The sequence below is a fragment of the Xiphophorus couchianus genome, chromosome 5, assembly GCF_001444195.1.
Source record: "Xiphophorus couchianus chromosome 5, X_couchianus-1.0, whole genome shotgun sequence".
Taxonomy (NCBI): Eukaryota; Metazoa; Chordata; class Actinopteri; order Cyprinodontiformes; family Poeciliidae; genus Xiphophorus; species Xiphophorus couchianus.
The window spans coordinates 12,011,928-12,035,170 of record NC_040232.1 but is presented as its reverse complement, the minus strand read 5'-3'; the positions used below and the strand labels follow the sequence as shown (position 1 = coordinate 12,035,170).

The window sequence follows — 23,243 nt, the reverse complement described above, 5'->3', positions numbered from 1 at the left end:
GTGATGAGTTAGTGTGATGTTTTGTATTTTTAAATGTTTGAGTCGAGTGGCTCAACTTTCCCCGTGTGTTGATGGAAGTTAGAGGAAGAATCCCTTCTAACTTCCATTTTCTGTGCCATTGTGCACCCAGAATAACTTCTGCATTGATGGCACATTAGACAGAGTTGTACCCAGTGGAGCAGCGCGATCTGAGCCCATCTTCTGTGAAACAGCTACACTCTGATGGTGACATTTAAAAGCGTGAGGGGAAAAGCAAAGAGAAGACAATAACTAGAAATCTACATTTCATAGGTTTCATCAACAAGGCTCCTGTTTTGGATAAACTTGATCAAAAGTATTAGTATGATCACTTCTGTCCCAGCTGCAAACCATAGCATGACTCTGCTGCCACCATGTTTCACCCTGGAGAGCTGGCCAATCATGTCCAAACATGTTGCCACATGGTTGAATCTTCTAATGTTAAAAATACTCAAAGGACACAATTTTGTTTAGTCAAAAATCCTCAATTTTTTTTTACGTTTCTATTTTCTTTACCTGCTCAATAATAAACTATCCATCAAACCATAAATTATTCCCATTCACCTGTCTGTAAATCTAAAACATAAAGAGTCTCACACATCTGCTATATAAGCAAGAAAGGCTTGCAGTTTCTGAATTGTTTAAAATCAGATTTAGGTAAAAAGAAAAAAATAATAAGTTGCTCTTTAATGATGTATACTTTGACCTATACAAATTATCCAATTACAACCTATCCAAAGTTTGTTTTTAAAAATGTTCAACTGTCCAGTTGCTGGTGAAACCTGATGTAAATAATGTTTTTTTTTTTTTTTTATTTAACTGCTTTATTTTTGATGCCATGATGTTATAGCTTTGTGGTCATAGTTAAAGTAAGTAGGTTGTAATGGTGGACAACCTATTAAGGGTTTGCATAAAGTTGACATATACCTGATGAAGAAAACATTCTTCTAAATACCAACAACATCTGAGATCTGAAAAGACTGAAATTGTGAAGTTACCGAATGACAATATTTCTCTTCCAAAATGTTTAAGCTCCTGAAACCTTGGCAACCCCAATAGGAACTCATTAATAACTTATTCCTGGAAGAAAGGCCTTTCTGCTTTATATTTTCAAAATGCTTTTTCACTCAACACCAGTACACAAATAGTACATTTTGCTTCAATATTTTACCTCATGGAGTTCCCTCTTATGAAAAAGAGATCAATTTCAGTTCAATCCATCATTTTTACAGTTCATTTTTGCATAAAGCCAGGTTTAGTGTAAATAGCCACAGAAATCCATGCAAATTATCTTCTAATGTTGTGTGACAGCTTTTAAAGGGTTATAAAAGAAAATATGCATGATCCTCTGTGAAATTCTTGAGATTAGGGAATCACTAGTACTTGGTTCAGTGGAAAGAAATTGGATGATCCAAAACATCCCAAAGTGTCTGTGCATGTGTGCTTGCTAAAATAAAAATATTTTCAAAAGATTAAAACTATGACTGTGAGCTGCTCAGCCTATGGAATTTTTCATGCACTTATGAGCTTTATAAATGTTCAGCTGCTACAGTATGTTGATTTCTTTATGCCGGAACCACATTTATAAGTTCATCAACAGTATCAACAGGCTCATCAGTGAGAAACACTGCAATTGAACCTCGGGATTCACTGTCGTAGCATTGAACTATGACAAAATGCCTGCACAGTTTTCATCAGAGCTTTGCTTTGACCGAATGTTTAATATCTTATTTTTCCCCACAGAATGATGTGTTTTGAATATAAACAGGCACAGCAGGTCACCAAATTTTCTGCTTTTCATGATGTCAAGGTAAAGAGGTTCAATTCCTTGCAAAGTTATTCATATCTCTCGATTTTTCTTTTTCTTATTTTGCATTTTGATATTTTCCTATCACAACCTTCAAATTATTGTGGATCTTGATCCATCTTCCAATAACTCGAACCAGCTCTCCCTGTGCCTGCTCAAGAAAAGCATCTCCATAACTAGAGGGTTAAAAATTATGATTCGTCAAGCTGTTTGTTATGTTTTCAATTGGATAATACCCCTCAGTCTGAATATTTACGTCTGCAGCAAGAATTGTCTTACAGAAAACCTGCCTCTGAGGCCCAACTTCCTCTCCCATGCAATAATTTTGTTAATTGCAGATGCTACAGAGCAGCACCACATATATAGATCCCTTTGCAAAAAATCTTTGGCAGGTTACAGCACATAACCTGTTAGAAAATAATGCACTTCGTTGTGACTGTCTACCTAAAATTCTAATAAAATGCATTAAAGTTTGTTCTTGCAAAGTCATAAAGTGTCTAAAAGTGTCAGCGGTATAAATTTATAGTTGCAAGTCTGTAGCTGTAAGAACATTCCTCAATGCTGGTGTCTCCAAGTCTTCTCTGAAGGTCTTCATTAAATAAGAGAATCATTGTCTTAGACAGAGAATGACAGTTATTATGCCCCTTGCCTCTGAGCTGGCCAGCTTTTCTCATTGTTTTGGAACATCTCTGTTTACCCCATAAGCACCAAGCCAAAAAGTTGTTGAAAACCTGAAGGCAATTTTTATGTTTTTTTTTTTTTTTGGCTCTGTCTGTCTTCAAACTGAAGAAAAAGGGTTATATATTGGAAAAGTAACCAGTTTCCTGGTCTACTGAATGTGGAAACTTGGATTTAACTCTGTGTTTCCTGTGTTACACATAAGGGCCGCACAAAATTAGGAAATTAAGTGATATGTATTGACATGGATGCCGGTCGTGATGAAAAAAACATTTTATCAAGTGATGTTAATGTTTTTTTCATTTGCATCCACTGCAAATAGAATGAAGGTCATGAGTAGTCTATCCAGAAAACTTTAACAAAAGAAACCCATTATTTATAGTTCAACAATATTTTATAGAATAAGTTGGAATTAAACATTTAAGTAGTTTTCTTAATGACTTTACCAGAACATCTTGGTTATTTTCTTTAACACTGTCTTCTGCATCAAACAACAAACATCAGAAATCGCATTACTGGAGAGCCAGACAGCAATGTACGACATGATTAGCTAATATTTTTTGTGGCCCAAAGTTACTGGTGATATGATTATTATACAAGTGAAACTGCAAGAACTATTCATTTGCAATGTTCAATACTTTTCTCCCCATTTTATATAATCTCATTGTTTTTCACTCACTGACATCATAACAGGCCTGTATAATGAAACATGCCCTGTCTCTAGCATTCATAAAATTCTTGTACTCTAACATCAGTGAAATCTGAAGTTAATCAGATTTTTTTTTATGCCAGCCTGAGGACTGAGTAGTAAATACTTTATATTACCTCTCAGTAACAGAAATGACTTTGTTCATGTCAATATTCTATGTTTGTGTAATATTCTACTGCGCACACATTGCATTTGTGCACTAGAATACATTTCCTTCAAATACACATAATCAAAATGGAGATTGCCAGACAAATATTATTTTACGAGCATGGGTGAAGTAAAGTCATGATGTTACGGGATTAGTTGGCAGAATATAAGCATCATCCATCTTGGATGAAACAAACTGTCACAGAGTGGCTTCTTGAGAGCGCGGCTATCTGACAGCCGGTGATCTCTCAGAGAAACTGGCCTGGACTGATGAAGTCCTGCTCTGAATACTACAATGGCTGCTTTATTCTGTCGGAGCCAGGAAGGGTGCAGACGCATACACTTCCTCTTTTGCTGTGTCTCACTCTTTTCCTCTTTTGTTGACAGTAGAGTTTCACTCGGCATTAACAGACCGACGACTTAGTGAACATGACATGGTTTGATGTTAGACGTAGAGAGGGTTTGTTTTCTGAGAGACAAAGAGGGGGTGAGTGGGCTCAAATCAGATTATGCTTCTGAAGAGTTGTGCAAGCTGCTGGGGCCAAAATGTTAACCAATAAAAGTGGAATGCATCTGGAACTGGAGTTGGTAACATTTTGTATTTGGACAACAGTCAGCCTGGTGTTGTATCAAGCAGCGATACTGGGAAAGAACCTAGAGGTTGCTGATATCCTCTGATGTTTTAGGCTTTGCTAGTGGAACATGCCCACGGTTTCCCATCCCTTTCAACAGCTCTCGTACCCCCTTTCCCGTGCTCTCAGTTTATATCAGTGTCCTTCTTTTCCTCAAGCAAAAAATAATTAAGCAAACAACAGTTGTAGTCTTCATATCTCTTGCTGGATTTGTTTAGGAGCAAACCTGACTTTCATCTGCACTCACAACCCCTGCAAGAAGATTTCTGATATTCAAAGTATTTCTGCACCTTTTTTCAGGACAAAAAGATATGACTCACCAAGGGCACATAAATGCACTAATTCATCCGTTTTCTATAGCTGCCTGTCCTTGCAGGATAATAAGGGGGCTAGGCCTATATGCAACGGTCATTGTTGGAGAGGTTTCCAGTCCTAAATGCACAAAGGTTTTATTATTAATAATTATTTACTTTTAATCTGGATCCACTGCTGAGCCTGGATCAGAAAAAATAATCATATTTAGGAAGCATCTGCTGGCAGCTTCATAAAGACCAACCACCAATTAAGATTTAGTGACTGCTATGTTTTGCATTTAGTCGCCTTCATTTAAAATAATACAATAAAGGTACTAAGCTACAGAATTAATAAAAAAATGTATAAACTCTCAGGCCAAGATTGCTGAGTTAAAAGTATTTGTGGGCCATAGAATTTTTTTTTCTTCTTAACAAGTTTGAATATAATGATCTTAAAAATTGTGTTTTAAGATGTAAGTATATTTTGAAAATGTTGAATTAAAGTTTTTTAGTTAAGAATCATTCGGCTGTTACATTTACATCGCTGTTTAGAAATGTTGATTCAAATATAAAGAAAAAAATGAAGCAAATTTTCACACTTGTTTTATTTGTATTAAATTCAAACAATTTATCAGAGTAAAATTGATCCAATTCATTTTAGAATTTATACTGACAATGCATCGTAAAAATAAAAAAAATAAAAAATCTCAATCACTGCCCAGCAGAAACTTTCTCCCAGTTTCCATGTTTTGTGACGACTTGCTGCTCTTTAATTGGCTGGTGCTTGATGACTCCTAATTAATCGCCTCGTGTTCAGGTGACTCGTGAGTGTGCGTGTTAGGAAAGCGCTTCTTCAAACCGGCGATGCCTTGCGAGCTAATAAGAGAAATACGTTTATTTTTAATAGTGCTTATTGTTCTTTTCTATTCTTTTCAATTAAGTGGTTCGGTTAGTTTAGCGCGAAGGGAAGATGATTCGACCACCAAGCGAGGAGAGTCAGCCTTAGCCTGGGAGGAGAGGCCTGAAGACGGTCAGCGAGGACAGCCGTATACGGTTAAACAGGTTATATGGACCCCCAGTGGGAATTTATCCATCCTGTCGGAACTCCTGGAGCCCCAGCTAGACATTAAGCATCCTGCAAACCCACACCCAGGTGTCAGGACACCAGAACTTAATCAAACTAGCGACAGGTTAGCCCTCATTAGCCCCACCTGGACCGCTGGTAACGTCAAGGAAGAAGGAATACCCTTTGCTCCAGACTCTGAAGATGGTTATCAAGCAGATTTTACAGGTGAGGTAAAATTTATTTAACCTGCTGAAAAAAAAAAAAAGTTGACCAAAGTTCTTTACATAGTAAATACAACTGTGGGGAAACTCTATTGTACGGTAAGCTGGAAGTATTTTAATGAATTAAACCCAGAAGAAATTCAGCCATTTTACAGCTGTTGTCGCATGACATAAATAAGAATATATCAAATTAACACGCATGACATTTACGTCAACTTCATTAGTTTCTCATTGGAAATTAGCGTCAGTAAAACGATTTTATTTGCATTTTATTTTGAAAGATTGGCACACTAAAAATTGTTCATACTCTTAATAATGAATGGGAAAATGTTTATTGACATAGCTTCAAACACTTATAATTCAGCATATTTTTGGGTGTTTCCACTTTTATTCAGACTGTTGGGGTGAACTTCAATTATTAGGAAGGCCTCATTGCCAACGCCCTAATCTCTAGCTCCTTATGTATAGATGTTTTCTTGAATAGCATTTTTTAGTAATTTATTTTACGGGCTTTTAACAAACTAGTTTTGCACTTTTATTATGTATACAGTTAGCATGAGCTGTAAATGTTATCACAGTCAGACTGATATATCCTCACTCTTTTGCCTGCAAGGGATTGTGCTTGGCTAACATTAAAGCAGTTCTAATTTGATTTATTTATTACTAAACCCACCCCAACCATGCAATAACTGTTCATGTGCCTGAATCACATTTTGCTCAATATACTAGAAAACATTGTTCAGAGCTGCATGAGGTAAACTGGAAGTATTTACCTCCAGTTAAATACTTCCAGTTTTAACTGGAAGTATTTAAAACTGGACTTTGACGTTTCTGGGCTTTGACGTTTCTAAATTGTATTTAAGTGTAATGTCTGCGTCTTCAAGAAGTAAAAAATAATATACATGATCAGTGCAAGCATTTAATAAATTTAGACATGTTGACATTAATCTGGAGATGTTTTTCTGTATCCTTCAGGTTTCTCTGAAATTCAGGGGAAGGTTTTTGGCCTGTCGTCTGACTCTAGCCCATATTTCTCTGAATGGGAGGCCATGAGACCTCTGGTGGAGTGTGCTGACGATGTCATGACCTTAACTTTGTCCGGTAGAGGCTTCATCCACCTGCAAGTCGACAGAAGTAAGGCTCAGTTCATGCTGCAAACATCTCATTAGGTGATTGGATGCATTGTAGATGTGCTGTGTTTACATCAAAGAGCATGAACAAAGCAGAAAGATTCATATGTTAATGGTGGTAATTGTGATGACAGTGATTTCCTTTTCTGCCTGATAGCTGAACTATCCCACACCAATTTTTAACTTGAAGTGAATATGACCTTTTCCCAGGGATGAACTAAGCACTGTATTAAGTCCCTTTTTTCCTCAAGTCTCTCTAAATTCTGTTCACAATCTTTAAACATCTTTTTCCAGACAGTGCCTCTCCAATCTCCATCTTCGAGCTACCTTCCTACTGTGGCTACTCGGTGAAGGCATCATGGACTGACCTGGAGATGATGGTGCCATATGATGGCTGCTATATTCTTAAGGAGGTGTCAGGATCAAAAGTGTTGTTGTTTTAGTTATAGTATACCTGTGCCGCGCTGTGTCTTATTTAATTATTTATTCTATATTTCAGAATGGCAGCTACGTGCTACCCATGCTGTGGTTGGGGAGCCCACTGAAGTTGTCCTGCCCGGTGATGATATCCACAGCTATTCCCATGTACTCCTTGTCTGCGCCCTTTGTCTTCTGCTCTGCCTATGGCATGGCAGTGAAGATCCAAGGGCAGGAGCATAGAATACCTGTGCTTGATGTAATTGGTATGTAGGCTACAGACGCATCATGAAACTAAAAACAAATACAATCTCAAGCTACAGATTAGTGGATTTGCCATTGATACAAATGTACATATTTATCTATTTCTGTACTAATATTGTGTCATCTCTTTTTCAGCAGTGTGTGTTTTTTTTCTTCTTTGGCTTGTGTATGGCAAGGTTAAAAATGACTGAAAATAAATACAATAAAATACGGATTGTAAGATCCAAGTCTAAAACGTTTGGTTTAGCCTGCACAGGGAGTTTGGTGCAATAAAAGACGCTAATTTATTAAAGTTAGGCAAGTGATTTTTATTTCAGAACAGCTGATTGTGCAACTCTTTCAGATTGCAGTAGTCTGCAACCATTGGCTACAGAGCCTGATATTACTCTGTAGCCACATCAGGCGTTACAATCCTGTACTTGGTGACCTTGCTAAGAGTTATATATATGAAAATAAGATATGAATGTATATATATATATATATATTACTGAAGGCCAGTTTTTGTGGCTTTCTAGTTCTATTTATGCTGTATCTGCTCAGAATTTACTTGGCAGACTGACCAGTGGGGCAAAAGGCATTTTTTCTCAGCTGTCTTCTTTTTGTGCTGTGAATACATATTCACATATTCACAGCACAAAATTTATGCTTTTTGTATAAGTTTATTTGTAGAAATAAATTTCTACAAATTTATTTTTAAATATCTAGTTGTCTGTTTCCAAGTAGTTTATTGAATGGTTTTGTTTATTAAGAAACACAATTATTCAATGTGGCATTGTGTATAAAAAAAATGCCCCTAAATTGTTTGTGTCGACACCAAGCTGATGTAAATGAAAGTCAGTGTTTTACATGACTGCACAGGAATTTTGACACACTCTTCTTTGGTGACTTGTTTTAATTCTGGAGGGGTGTTCTAAATGTCTGGCCCATTAGAGGTCTTTGCCTAGGCCAGGTGGACTTGCCTGTTATTAAATCTTGTTGCATTGCCCAAATGCAGAAAAATTCGTATTTTTTTTGTGCCTTCATAGTCAATAGAATATTTGTCTTGTGACTCATTAAGACGTTTGGAGAATGTGAAACCAGGCTGTGGTTTTCAGTGGTTTTTGCCTGAGAATTTTCTCATGGATGTCTTTTTTGGCCCAGGTCTGGAGTATGTTGGACATTGTTCTGGTACCTGTGTGAACTCTTGGATGGTTTCCATGGTGTTCATTGTGGTTCACTTTGAAATGTTTTTTTTCAAGTTGTGCCAGGTTTCTCAGGATAGCCAAAACATTAACATTTTTGGTAATTGGATTTTGTACTTAATGATTTAGTCAAATTTGTTTGAAATATTTTAGTCTGACAAAAAGTCAAAAATAGAAAAAATCTGTATGTGGCAGGAGTGCTATTTCTAACAAAGACATATCAACAGTTCTGGATGAACAATTTCAAAACTGATTAACAAACACAGGAGTGACTAGTTTGTTTCTAAAGTTGAACATGAAATTACAAGAGGTTTGAGTCAAAAACTCATAAGTGGCATGGAAGTGCCCAAAATTCAGTTTTCAATCCTGGATTGGATCGGTAATAGAAATGTTAATTTGTTTGGCAGTGGATGGAGCAAAGGATCCTTTTGTGTCTGAAAGGTGTGCATTCCTACTTGACTCCGAGGCCCAGGAGTTGACCTACCTTATCTCCCACAGTGCTCCTTGTATCACAACTGATGTAAGTTTGCTCATTTAGTTGAAGACTGCACCTGGATTCTCACCAGTGAATAACATGAGGTTAATATGATTTTTTTCCCCACAGGATGGTCCGCAGCTTCGGCTCATATTGGGTGGTTTGCAGTATGTTCTCTCCTGCCCAGTCAGCCCTCAGCTTCCCTATTCTCCATCCTTGCCTCAGTATCTTCCTCAGTTTCCCGGTGACCTTTTGTTTCCATACTTGCTAACTCCAACCCACCCTGTCCCCACTACCACTCTCCCTCCCCCTCATCGAGCCCCAGTCCAGGAGCAGATGATGCAAAACCCACTCTACCAGCACCTCCTCTCTTCTGGTTTCCAGTACCACCAACTACCTCCAGTCATCCCCCATCACCTAGAGATCCCTCATCCACTTCAGCCCACCACTGTCCGCTTCCCTGAGTCCATGCCACAGCACGTCCAGAACCCACTTGGATCTGAAAAGTTATTGTATTCTTTAGGCAGCTATTTGCAGTACTTCACTCCACATTTTCACCTGAAGGATCCTTCAGAACATCAGGTTTTTCAATTTCCTGACCACCCATCTGTCTACTATCCCTACCTGCCATTCTATTACCAGGAATTGATTTCAGCAGCTGAAGACCATTCTACGTCTCCAGTGGGTCCATATTATCCTCAGTATTATCATCTGAAACCTGATCATCCTGTATCCACGGCAACACCAGTGGCCAAAGCTCCACCTCCTATACCTCGTCCTTCTTTTCCACCAAAACAGCCGTTAATCCCACAGCATCAAACCAATTCATTTTATCCACCCATGTCCTACTACCATCCAGTATTTTCTTACTCTGCTTTATATCCTGCTGCTACTCCACCGGTTGACACCCCCGATAGTCTTGGGCATCCTTCCAGCCAATCTCCTATCCAAACTCCTTTTCACTTTCAGCTGCCTCCATATCTGCCACCAGTCCAAAAGGAGCCTGGGAAACCGGCAGCCAGTCCTTACATGTTCTACCAAACATACCACCCTAAACTCCATCCCTTTTCACCCCAATATCCAAAGATTCCTCCTCCCACTGCAGCCCCAAACTGGATCACCCCTCAGGAATCCCACGTCCAGTGTATGCAGGACAGTATGGCTGCTTTCCTGCCCTATGCCGACCCAGAATCCATCCATGTCAGAGGTCAGTATTTATGTAAATGGAAAAGATTTTCTCAGAGGAAAATGTGGCTCCTTATGACTTGTCATATATGTTTTGTATTCTGGCATGAGGGGTTTCCAGGTATCAAAGGATACAATGTTTTTATAAAGCTAATGTGTAAAACTGCTAAAATTTGTTCCTGAGAGTTCCTCAGTCTGGAGAAAGTCTACAGTTTGACTTAAATGTTTTTATTCTTCTGGATAAGAATGGGGCAATGACAACAAAAAAGTATGGGCAAAATATGCGTTTCCAGAATTTACACCTTATCCCATCTGACTGTTTTTTTTCCTCCTCAGTGTGTTTCTTCTTCTTCACGTTAAAACAATACCGTTTATTGGAATCTGAGAACCTTTGAACCCCTGTTTAGTTTTTCTTTCTCAGAGGCATCCAACTTAAATGCAAAATCTGAGTTTACATTTGAAAATGAGTTTTAAAGCAGTATATTGATTCTAAATGTCAAAAATCTTTAACCGCATCACGACTTTCCTCAGACCCATTTATGTCATGGCAGTCGCTCTCCAGCGTGTCTCCGTTCTGTGGCTACATGTTGCAGGCGACTGCAGGCCACGGCTTAATCCTCCATTCTCCTCTGCCGGCCTGCCACAGCCAGTTACAGGTCAGACGACTGTTTAATTCCTCTATGTGCTGCTAGTGTGTGTTTACTGAGTTTATCTTGGTGTTCATGTTTACATAAAATTTGCTTATTGCCTTGACAGTAAAGATCATCCTTCTCTCTGATCATTTTAAACTCTTCGCAATAATGTATTTTTTATGTAAAACTACAGCACTTTAGGTATGAAAGTGCACATGAGCTTGATGTATTTTGAATCACACACCATAACAGTTAGGATTTATTATAGGAAAAAGCTGGAGAAGTATTAAAAAATGTAATCGGTTCCAAGGTTGCACAGTATTTTGAGCGTTTAGTTTGATAGAACTCTATTTGTATTTCTTCTTTCTAGGGCTGTTCTGCTCTATAAGGTCTGAATCTTTGTTTATCTAAACAGAGCAGCAGTTTAACTTAATTCATGTTCAGATAAATCTATCATGGACTGTAGGCATTTGTGGACTGTAGAGTCTTATCTTTTTTTCATGCTCCATGCATCTTAGCTGTCAAGAATACAGTGTTTTTGCAAGCTTAGGTAAATTCACTTGTTTTTAAAAACACATGTGTATCTATAAATTTTGTGTGATTGCGCTAACTTCTTTTGTATCAATTTCTCTCTCGCTCCTCAGACTCCCACAACAATTTCTCTACCCATAAGTTATTGGGATTTCTCCACTTGGCAGAATAGAACTCTGGATTTACAGTGCCCATATCAAAGTCCCCCTGATCCTCCAGAAGCAACTCCATGGATTTTCCCCACTGCTCCGAGCGCCACCGAGGTTGAGTCGGGTCCATCCATTGCCACGAGGACCGAAGTCTTCTGCTCCTTCCAGCAGATGAAGGTCGTGCTTCCTCCTGGACCCATTTCAGAAATAGTTCTTAAAGGTGTGTGTCTGCTTTTGTACACACCAGGTGCATATGGTAGCTATCATTTCTGCATGAGTTCAGAGGGTTCAGAGGCTCTGCTGTGCAGAGAGTGGGAGCAGGGGGTAAAGCTTGGCTTTTTATTGTGACTGGGGATTTCTGCCTCCCTCTGCAGAGCTGTAATTGTTCTCTTTAAGGTCTACACTGAAATATCTTATTGTGAGTTTTTCACATATGCATTTAAGACACCAATGGGAACCAGATGAGTCTTGCTGAAGCGCCTAAAGAATGTGAATATTATGCAAGAGAGGCCAACGATGGCAAAATCCATTTGTTTCTCCAGTTACATTCACACTGTCATATGAGCGTGCAGGCAAGTATTGATTCAGATTTCACACTGAGCACATGACATTTTGAACAAGTGACTATTTTATGTGCGTATTAACTCTTTGTATGACTGTATTTCTGTGAAAAGGGTAAAATGTACATCATTAGCATCCTCTACACAACTCGGAGTGGAAAAAAGGAGGCAAAGGTTTCCTGCCCGCTTGTGATCCCGAGGTCTGAGCATGGTAGGTAGATTTTAACTCTCTAAAAGGCTGTTCAGTTTGTCCAGGCCCGTCTGTTATTTCAGCTGTGTTCCTGACATTTGTCGTGCTGCCCCTCAGAGTGCAACCTTCACAGCGAATACCGCCTCCCCTGCGGATCCAGCTCTATATCCGAGACACAGTGCCTCTCCATGGGCTGCTGCTTCAACAAGCACCCCCCTGCCTGCTACTACCCAATGGATGGTGAGCTGCACTCTGTACCCCTACTGGCATTTTCACGCCACTTAACTAAGTGCAGTCGAGCTGTTTTAGAGTACAGAAAAGTACTATAGCTGCCAGACGTGTGAAGAAGCATATTCAGGGCAGGCGCAGCATGATTTAAGCTGGCAGCAACACAGAATGGCTAGAAGAATCTTGGGTCTTGTTATCAATGCCTCCTGAGATTTCTGACCTTTTGTTCATGCGACCTTTTCGTAACTGTGCATGTGTATCTGTTTGTGTGTCTTTGTTCATCCCTCCAGAGTGCACTATTGACCGCCACATGATCTTCTCTGTGCCCGCCTCCCTCACGGACCCCCCTCTTTCTACTGCGCTGCTGGTCGCTGCCACCAACTCCACCTGCAGACCTCAGAGGGTGACACCTGAGTATGCATTGTTCAAAATCCCAATGGATGGCTGTGGGACACGCAGAGTGGTGAGATTCATAAATCATGTCAAAATATCGAAGAATGGGTTGGAAATAAATGCCATTATGGTCAGCTTCTCAGGGTTAAGCCAAAGGCATTTTAACTAATTTGGTTTGTGAATATATTTTTTATTTTACTATATACAGCTGAAACCATGCCTTATGTGTAAAAAGGCTTGCAGCAGTTTCTTTTTTTCTCAACATTAAATCCAACAGAACCTAGCTGTAATGTGGGTTAGGACTAGCAAAATTATTTGTATTTGCAAATAACAGATTGAGATTTTTTTCCTGTTGTGTGTGCATGCTTCATAAGGCTGTGATTTAAAGCATTGATTTCATATTTAACTAGTTACATAGATTTAAAATGTAAACATTTTTAACACAATTAATTGCTTTCATTCGAGTCAGAAATTTCTGTTGGTTGTACACATGAAAATCTGTTGCGCAAATGACAACCACAGACAGCGATCATAAACAAAGCCTCTTCTCTTGGCCCACTTTGGCTTAATTTTTACTTGTGAAATGATCTGATGGGAAGTTGGATAAAACTATTGTGCAAAAAGGAGTTGGCCTATCACAGATGCTATCAAAGCTTAAAATACCATCTCAATGTTGCAGCAACCACGGATATCCCAAATGCTCAAATTACTAAAGAAAAAAAAAGTTACATGAATGATTACGTGTTCTTGAAATACCGGTATAACACTTGGCATCAATGACTGAAAAAAAATATTTAGCAGATTAAAAATGAACAGTTGATCTTTGTTACTGAGCTCATTTTCCAATTTAATCAATAATTCAGCAGCAAAAAGAGTTTTTGAATTGAAAATGTTGCTTATATTGTTAGTTAAATTCTGACAACATAAGCAACAGCCAAAAGGCTTATGCTTAAGCCTTTTGAGCATTTGAGAATGCTCAGATGTCGATGTGTGTGTTTTTTAAGGGAACATCCTCAAACACACTGCTTCCTTGTCTGGCTGCATGAAAAAATAGACGTCAGCCAAGATTTCAAGTCTGGTTCATCCTTTGGTTCAATTCCCAGATGCCTGAAAGTTTCTATGTTAGTCCGTTGAGTTGTATGCAAGCATAAGCACCATGGAAGTGTCCCGCAATGACAGGAGTCAGGAAGGAGACAGGTTTTGTTCTCCTGAGCTGAACGGGTTTTGGCTCGAAATGAGACAGTGGTGAGCTTTCAGAAATTCTTGTCTGCAGTGTTTTCTACTTTGGGGGCTTTCCTGTCTGAATTTCTTCTGCTTTAAACTAAGTAACAGCATAAATTCTGATTTGACGTTTTGATCAGCCGAACATATTTGTATTTGCAGTTAGTGGGAGTTTGCTTTACTGTTTTGAAATATCCTTGATGGCCTAATGATTATTGTAGGAGATGGCTGTCAGTGCTGGTGCTCAATGTTCCAGAACATTAAGGCAACCACCAGGAGAACATGGACCCACTACGGATTACTTTTCTATGTTTCAAGACTGTTTACCCATTAAAAGGTGTTTAATCAAACAAAGGTTTGTGTAGTGTTTGCAGTTTTTCAGTTGTGGATTTTTTGGGCAGTTTTGGCCAGGAACTGGTAAATATGGATTCAGCTTGGGAGGTTCTAGTGGAGAGGTTCTAGAAATGTGACCCTGAAAAGGCTACATTTTCTTTAAAACAGACTGAGCTGTTTTGAAACACAGGAGAACATCCTAAACAAACATGAAGGCTGACACTTTTGGGATCATATCAATGGATTAAGGATTGATTCATCCAAATGGACAGAATAGATTTGTTTTTTGTAATGTTTTTGCGGGAGTAATTTTATAGGGATGTGTAGTTTTTGTTCAAGATTAGATTTTTAAGGTTCATCTTGATATGATTTTGGTGTGGAGTTTTTAACAAAACACGCTTCACTGACTGCTCTGCAGTGCTGACTGAATATGATGTGATTTTGTGACAGTTTATGTAAGAACAAGTCTCTGTGCTCTGTTGGGTGTAATTGTCTTGTGAGCTTTCACTATAGAAACATCAACAGATTTGAATGTTGTTGTGCTGTCAGTTTATCACAAATCTGCTCCAAACTAACTGGTTATGAAGGTAAACATAAGATTGTTGCTTTGAATGGTATCAAGATGCACTTGGCCGAAGTCTTCTCTAACCTGTTAAAAACTTTTTTCAGAATTTTAAATTTTTCCAATAAATTGATCATCTGCCATAAAATGTAATTATAAAAGGGCAGAAAAATGGCTTTTATATTGTAAATTCAAAATGGACACCAAATGTACCCCACATAAGTGATGATCATCATTACATGCTTGCAGAGCATTTTGCAATAATGTGGTCCTCACTTTTGTGCTCTTAAGTATCTGCTTGCATTATATAACAATTTAAAGCAATTTATAGCAATTTTCAACTCCCTGCGAATGTTTTTTTTTCTGGGTATAAAACGGGATTAACTGTAGATGAGTTTCAAACATTATCTTTACCTTTTTTATCCTAGTTTCACTGAAACATGAAATATCAACAAGTACTGAGATTGTCCTATGCATTTTTTTTTTTAAATACACGAGATGAAGCTCAAGATCTTTTCTTTTAATTATTATTAAATGTATAAATCCTAATTTTGGGACACATTTCACCCACCCCTGTGTTAGTTTTCAGTTTAAAAGATGGAAATTTTAAAGCTTTTATTTTTTTGTATTTGTTGAGCATCAGAAAAATATATAGCTATTCTATTAAATATATTGCAACACAGGATGTTTATTTTTGTTACCAGCATTTTCTTTCTGTCCTGACAGGTGGTGGGGAAGACTGTCATCTACATGGTGGAGATTATGAACACAGTACAAACTGTCAGCCTTAACTATGGCACCATCACAAGAGATTCACCTGTCAGGTCAGCTAACTCTTTTATATCCTACCTGTATTAGTCTTACTGCTCTATCTGAATAACCTCATGCACCTTGTTTGTTTGTTTGCATCGTTCCACTGAAAGATCAAATTACGTCGTCAACATGCACATAATTTGTGGTTTTAAGTTTTTCTCCCGTATTTGATTCTTTCTTGACTGTAGATGTTATTTAATTACAAGTGTGTCTATATAAATTCCAAAAATATTTTAACTTTATTTTGGTTCAGTTCAAGGAGAAGAAGTCCTTGAACTGAACAATACAACTTCATTGGGACATGTTGATATGTTAAAACTTGTATTTCTGATTCGATGGTTTTTGGCTCTCTGCTAATGAAAATACGACATTTAGTTTCTCATAACATTGAATATTACCTAAGAATAACTAAAATTATGTTTCATGCAAAATTTTATGTTATTCCCTAAACAATCTTGTTTGCTGCTCAACAGTTAGCCAGCAGACTGTCATTAATGCTTGCTGTATGCAAGCATATTATTGGAAAGTTCAGTGGAAGGAAAATGTGTTATACGGAGAAAGTGCACAAGATGACTGCACTTTCAGAAGATTGTGAAGCAAAGCTCATTCAAGAGTTCTGAGAAGCTTCACAAGGCTGGTGGGGTCAGAGCTTTAAGAGCCATCACACAGACGTATCGGGGACGTGGGCGAAAACTGTCGCAGTTATTGTGTTGTCATTCGTGAACCAGAGACATCAAAAGGACTTTAGCTCGGCTAAGAACAACAATCTCGGAAAGTATTCAGTGAATGTAATCTACATGGACATGCTCTTCAGCAAGGTGACATATTTGTAGTCAAATGGCATATGTCAGTAAATTAGATATTGCAATTCCACTGACCAGCTGGATTTTGGGTTATAGCTGCAGTCAATTAAAAATAAGACGATTTTTTTTTTACTGCGTAATAAATCTACTGGAGTTTAAGTTTGAAGGAAAATAAAGCAAATAAATGCAAACAAATAAAACAAACTTAATTCTTAATTTGAGATGCTCTAGTTGTAAAAATGTCATGCTAACCAGAAGTCATTACAAAGATCAGTCTTATTTTAACATAAAAATGAAATGCAATTTGGCATCAGTTCTATGAGATGCACGTCTTTGAAATGAACAAATTCAGAAACATTAAGGCCTGTGGAGTGGTTTTTTACAGTTGACTTCAAACATGCATCAGTTTTCTGTGTGTGATTAGCTTTGCTGGCAAAACAAATCTGAACTTTGTTAGAAACACTGTACAACAGATGCTCTGCTCCTGAAACGCTTCCAGTGAATGCTTGGGGAGCAATAAAGCCACAAGAAAGCCTTAGCAGCTGTTTCTACGTTCTGATCTCTCAGCGCTCCTACTTTACACTTGCTGTCTGACTGCAAGTAATCTTCAGTTTTCTTAACCAACATGATCGCAACTCATTGTGATTTTGATTGCAATACATTTGGTTGCAAAAGTAAAATTGTAAAAGTAATACATGTTGGATTTAAACAGTTTTTGCCATGACTTCAGTCTTGTCCATTATTTCCAGGTTACTGGTGGAGTGCAGATACGTGCCAGGAACAGTTCTCAGTGTGAGCTATGTTGTTAAAACTCCCACCTTTGGTCCTGATGTTCATACTCAGGGGGTGTTTGGAGTCCAGCTCAGGATTGCCAAAGGTAAATGGTCTTTCTTTCAAAACCAAAAGGTTCTGTTATGTTTGAGAAAAGAGGTGGATATTAAAAGTCTCGTGATATTAAAAAGGACAGTATTTCATGTTTAAGTGCAGTCTGTCTTAGTGCTATCTGATTGCTTTGAATATGATATTGTCTGGTGAAATATGATTGTAGCTCTCAAGGACCAGACTTGGAGTCCCCAGTTGTAGTCGATGCTGAACTAAAGGGCTGTTTTACACTTGGCAGTGATTCTTGGCTGCATTTTATCATCCATGTTTCAAAATCTAAATTATTAGCCAAACCTAAGCTGGAAAGTACATTGAACAAAGTTACTTAAATAGTTTGTGAATATAAAAAGGACTTTTAAAAAAAAATTGACATTACAACTAGCTCAGAATGAGCAAAAACAAAGAAAAAAAATACAATGTATGGTCGAATCAAACCGGTCTACAATATTCTACACTGATTCATTACATCTCTATTAAAGATTACAAAAGAATGATTGCATCATGAAAAATGTAGATGCATGCTGGTTGAAGGCTTGTTGTTGAACTGATTATTTCCCTCCTATGCTACCATCTAATATTAGATGCCCAGTACACCAGTTACTACCCACAGTATCACCAGCCTCTGCACATGTTGCTGGGGAAACCTCTCCACCTTGAAGTGCGCCTCCTCGGCTCCCCAGATCCCAGTTTGGTGCTGCTGGTGCACTTCTGTGTGGCATACCCTCGCTCTGGAAAAGCAGCGTGGGTGTTGCTTTACAATGGGTATACCAGAACATCTACACTATTAAAAACAACCAGCATTGACTAAATCAACCTCATCTGAGGAGGTAGTTTCTTTTAAGAATTTAAAATGCTCATGCCATCACTCCAGTTGCCCCAACCCTCTGGACCCAGCCCCACCAGAGACAGTTCTGTCAGACCCGACGCCACCGTCTCCTCAGAGTCAGACTCGCCGCTTCACCATTAACACCTTTCAGTTCCTCCCTGATGGGGAGTTCCAGGATATGGATGAGGAGGTAAGGCTGAGCAGAGACGGTCACTGTAAATATAAGCCTCAATATGGCTTATTAACAGTTGCTTTGACTGAGTTTATATATATATTTTACCTGAACGTAACTATTTATTAATGAGATTAAAATTCAAATGAGGTTTTCTTGTCTGCAATACTTTATTTACTCATTCCTAATCTTCATTTGGCTCCCTTTCAGATCTACTTCATGTGTTCAACTGAGATCTGCTCTCCTCGAGATGGTCCTTGTGTTGAGGGATGCTTTGGTCACTGACGATGGAAAATGGATTTAATTCACAGCATCCTTGAGTTCCAGTGGAAGGTATACTAACATGCAGCTTTATGGTAATCAGACTGAAAATGTCCAGAAAGTTTGTGAAATCTACAATTTAATTTAACCTAATTAAATGAGAATGGTAACTGAGTAAATAACTTTTTTTTTTTGTTAGCCAAAACATACATAACACTTGAAAAATGATGGTACAAATAGCAGAAGCTCCTGTTTGAAAGCTTTTATATCTGCGTTCTGACTGTCTTCTCTCCTCTTTGTCCTCAGATATGATACAAATAACCTTCAATAAAAGCTCTTAAACAACTCTGAAGGCGGGGGTTTGTGTTTTCCTTTTATCCTGCAACTTTTTTACTTATTGACATGAGGATGAGCAGTAAACGTTTAGGTTAAAACTACAGCAAGAAAATCACCTTGTCTTCAGAAAGGCATTACATGCGAGCTTTTTGAGATACTGTTTTTAAAAACATCCCTCATATTTAATTGTAATTAGGGGGTACTTTTTGCAAATTCTGCTGATAAATGTTTGCATTTACACCAATAAATGCATCATAGAAATATATATGGAGTGTTTTCAACTGAACAAAGTCAAAATATACTTCTACTTTTTTGCCGAGGTTTTGTCTCCGTCATTCTGTTTGCCAGCAAAATAAAAAGGTCAACATCTCAAATTGAGAGGAATTCATGTACTTAGTATTTGTGCTGAAGATGGATTACAAATCTAAGTGCGATAAAGGCAAAGATGAGATTGTCTTCAAATCTCGACCAAATGTACTTTATTTCTGCCTGTAAAGTCAAGAACTTGATATCATTTAATGAATTAAGACTCTTTGCTTGTTAGGTCAAATGTTAGTGCATACAAATCCTTGTAGGTGCACCTATATAAAATGCTTTTGTCCCAACATTCACTAGTGTCAAAAATAAGATTTTTGTTGAACATCTGTTCAGACTTCATTTCACAGTCATATGTATAAACCTGTTTAACAACTCTTCACCATCTGCAAACCCAGTACATTGGAAATATCCCACAAGCTGCATGCAGGTATTTGCATGGCTTACAAATAATAAATGGCAGTCAAATTCACATAATTTTTTTTAAACTGCTGTTCTTTGAATTCAGCTTTGTAAATAAAAACCATTTTGTTTGACTGCATAAATTATGTAAAATGTAATGGGGTTTGTCCAGTATCCTTAAGAACATGGTACCTTTTTGTTAAGACTTCAAATGCAAATTTTGACGTTCAAAGTGTAAAAATCAATTCCACTGAAAACTACTAGCAATTTGCTTTTGCTGATTATCAGTGCATGTATAATGCCTTGTACAAATCGTCAGGTCACCACCGCAAACTTCCATTACATTTTACATACAGTTTTGGGGTTTAATGTTGCAACATAATTCACTGCCTAATTTCAAAATAAAAGGAAATTGTGAATTTTTTTCCTATTTGGCCTCATTGTGTCAATGCTTTGTAGAGTTGGTTATCCCTAGCATCTCCACAGCGAACTACCATGTTTCACCATGGAGATGGCCATGGGAAGTATTTCTTTGTAGGCTAAATGCAAATATACACATACTGTATATACTCTTGTATATATTTTTTAAAGATTTAAAACCCATGCATCTTTTACCTTTTGCTTCAATTATTCCATTTTGTGTTTTTATATAATCCCAGAAAAATACATTTGTGATTAAAATAATACCAGTTCAAGTAGGCAAACTCAGAAAATAACTGAAATATCTCATACAAAGATGGTGTATCTGTTTTAGTCCTTATGAGTTTAAAAATCAACCATCTTCTAACTGGGTGAGTTTTCCATATTTTTGTCATTTTGGTCAAATGGGCTTCTATACCCATAGCTTATAAAAACACAGCTTGTTTCAATTGATGTAAGTTTATTTAAATTGCACATGCTGAGAGGGAGCAATTTAATCTGGGGTTGTGAAGAGGTTAGACACCTAAACCCATCTGGCAATGGGAAAAATATTTGCATTGCAGTGTATTAAATTACCTAGATTTCATAGCTGAAAGCAAGGTAAATAATATACAATTTCTTTTATTTAGGAGCCAATAAGCAAATATAGTACATCGTCTTTTCACCCACTACTAAGCCTACCAATTTCTACATTTATTCGACCACAGAACTGTTTTGTTTTTTTTTTTTTCTTAACCACTAATGTAAATGCATACCACTGGGTCATGTTTGGTTACTCTAAATATTGCAAAGAAAACGTATTTCTAATCCCTTCTGCAAACACTGGCACATTCCTTTTGCTAAAAATAAAACTGGACAATTTACTGTCTGAAAGAAGGGAAACATACTAAAACTCATAAAGAGAAAATGTATTGAAATTTAATACAAAAACACTACAATCCTAAGAGGACTCATATTAGTTTCTTCAAATATGAGTTTTGTGTTCTGAGGAAGCCTCTGTCTTGCTGTTAGTCAAGAAGAGGATGCTCAGGGTTGTCCATGATCTTCATTCTCTGAGAAACCTTCTTTTCACCATCATCTCCAGATCTCCCAGAACAGGACCAACTTTCTTTATCTGTTTGTTTGAACTTTTTAAAGTCCCTGGCTCTGATGCTGCCACCCCGGCAGATTATGACAGACAAGATTGTATTCTCCACAGCAGATTTAAAAAAGATATGTGGCATATTGCTGCAAACCCTGAAGGACCACAAAATAAAGTCTGCTCTCTCCCATTTTGTAGACGCCTTCATCCTTTCATCTGTATGTTAACACTGAAGTATTTTTCTGCCTCCGCCACCTCCAGATCCTCTCTATAGAAAGTGTTTGACCTGACCCTGTTTCTTCTGAAATCTAGAATCTTGTTTTGTTCGCATCCAAGATAAGATGATTGTTGCCACACCATGCCACAAAGAGGTCCGCTAACTCTCTGTCTTCAGCTTCGTGACCATCTCTGATGCACCTGACGACTCCAGAGTCAGCAGACTCTTTCTGAAGATGACAGGACTCTCGACATAAAGTGCAAGCTTGGTGTAGAGTGAAAAGAAATGGTAAGAGTACAGTCCTTTGTGATGCTCTGCACATTTTGGCATGTTGTAACCACGAAGTTCAATGTATTTTATTGGATTGTATGTGATAGCCTAAAACAAAGTAGTGCATAGTCACCTGGAAGCCGTTATTGTGGCAGTAGCAGTATTATGCTGTGGGGATTGTCTGCAGAAAGGACAGAGAAGTTGGTTAGAGTTGATGGAAGATAAATGGACCCACATATGGGGCAGTCATGGGAGAAAAACAGTTGGAAGCTTAAAAGTCTTGAGGCTGGGATGGAGATTTGCCAGCAGGAATATGATCCTAAGGATGCAGCCAGACAGGGGAGTGGATTAGATCGAAGTACATTAATGAATATCCTGAAAGTCCAAATTAAATGACGAATATGTGGCAAAACCTGAAAATTTAGTTTCACAGATGCTCTTTTGCTGCCAGTGAAAGATGGTGCTACAAAGTGCACACCACAATTTTCACATTTTTGATGGTAAAAACTGTTGAAAACCACTTTCCGTCCGCTTCACCATCATGAACTGTTCTGCATTGGTCCGTCACATGAATTCTAAATAAAACCCAAATATGAAAAAGTTAAAGGGGTGTTAATATTTATGCAAGGCACTGAACATTTGAGAGAACTTTTGAGCCCAGTATCTGGTGAAAGTGATGTCATTGTTTTCCCTCATACAGTATACACTCAATTTGTGGTTCACGGTTTAATGTGACTCATTAAGACTTGACTGAAACTGTCACCAAATTACCAAATAGTTTGCATTTGGGTAAAATTAGGAAAGAACAGAAGTCTGGAAAGTTTAGGGTTTGCCTTTAGATTTAGCTACTTATGCCTTCTGAGTATAAGAACAAGCATGTCCTTTAAATGTTTATGACCAGTTTATTTAGGAGTCAATAAAGCCTTCTCTGTACCTTTTTTTATATGTTCCTCCCTTGGTAGCCTTTGACCACTGGGTGTCATCCAAGCAATAAAATTGCCAGAGGAACATGAGGTTCTGTGAGCTGCATGACTCACAGCTGGGCTTGTGTGAGGACCTTGGCCTGGGTAATGGTTGTGTAATGAGTTAGGCATGAAATCTCGCAGAGAAGCCCACCCCGTTATTATTTAGTCATGTGAGGTGTCTGCATGGAAACAGCTGGAAAATCCGAACAACACAAGTAGAAATGTAAGGAGGATAATTTGATTTAAAGTATTTGGACCGAGGGGAGCAGAGAGGCTCCTAAAGCAAGGCTTTCCCTCCTCCCCATAAACACACCTCCCCTCAGTAAAATGTATGGAAGCACTGCGGCACACTGCGTGTATTTTGCGGGCTGCATGGCTGCCTGGCTCAGCGTTCAAAGGCAGAGCGGAAGATAGGAGGAGGGGAATGAATACAGCAGGAGAGTAGGAGGAGGAGGGAG

General features: G+C 38.1%; 1 protein-coding gene across 1 annotated transcript; it reads left to right on the top strand.

Moving 5' to 3' along the window:
• Positions 1 to 5,074: 5,074 nt before the first annotated feature.
• Positions 5,075 to 19,131, top strand: LOC114143940 (uncharacterized). Its single transcript, XM_028016355.1, has 18 exons — positions 5,075 to 5,575; positions 6,547 to 6,705; positions 6,996 to 7,114; positions 7,201 to 7,384; positions 8,971 to 9,083; positions 9,168 to 10,245; positions 10,755 to 10,879; positions 11,500 to 11,755; positions 11,980 to 12,107; positions 12,210 to 12,306; positions 12,403 to 12,525; positions 12,804 to 12,976; positions 15,749 to 15,846; positions 17,388 to 17,515; positions 18,102 to 18,282; positions 18,392 to 18,536; positions 18,729 to 18,851; positions 19,086 to 19,131. The coding sequence occupies exons 1-17, from the start codon at positions 5,149 to 5,151 to the stop codon at positions 18,801 to 18,803; spliced, it is 3,609 nt and encodes a 1,202-aa protein (XP_027872156.1). The 5' UTR covers positions 5,075 to 5,148; the 3' UTR covers positions 18,804 to 18,851; positions 19,086 to 19,131.
• Positions 19,132 to 23,243: the final 4,112 nt, after the last annotated feature.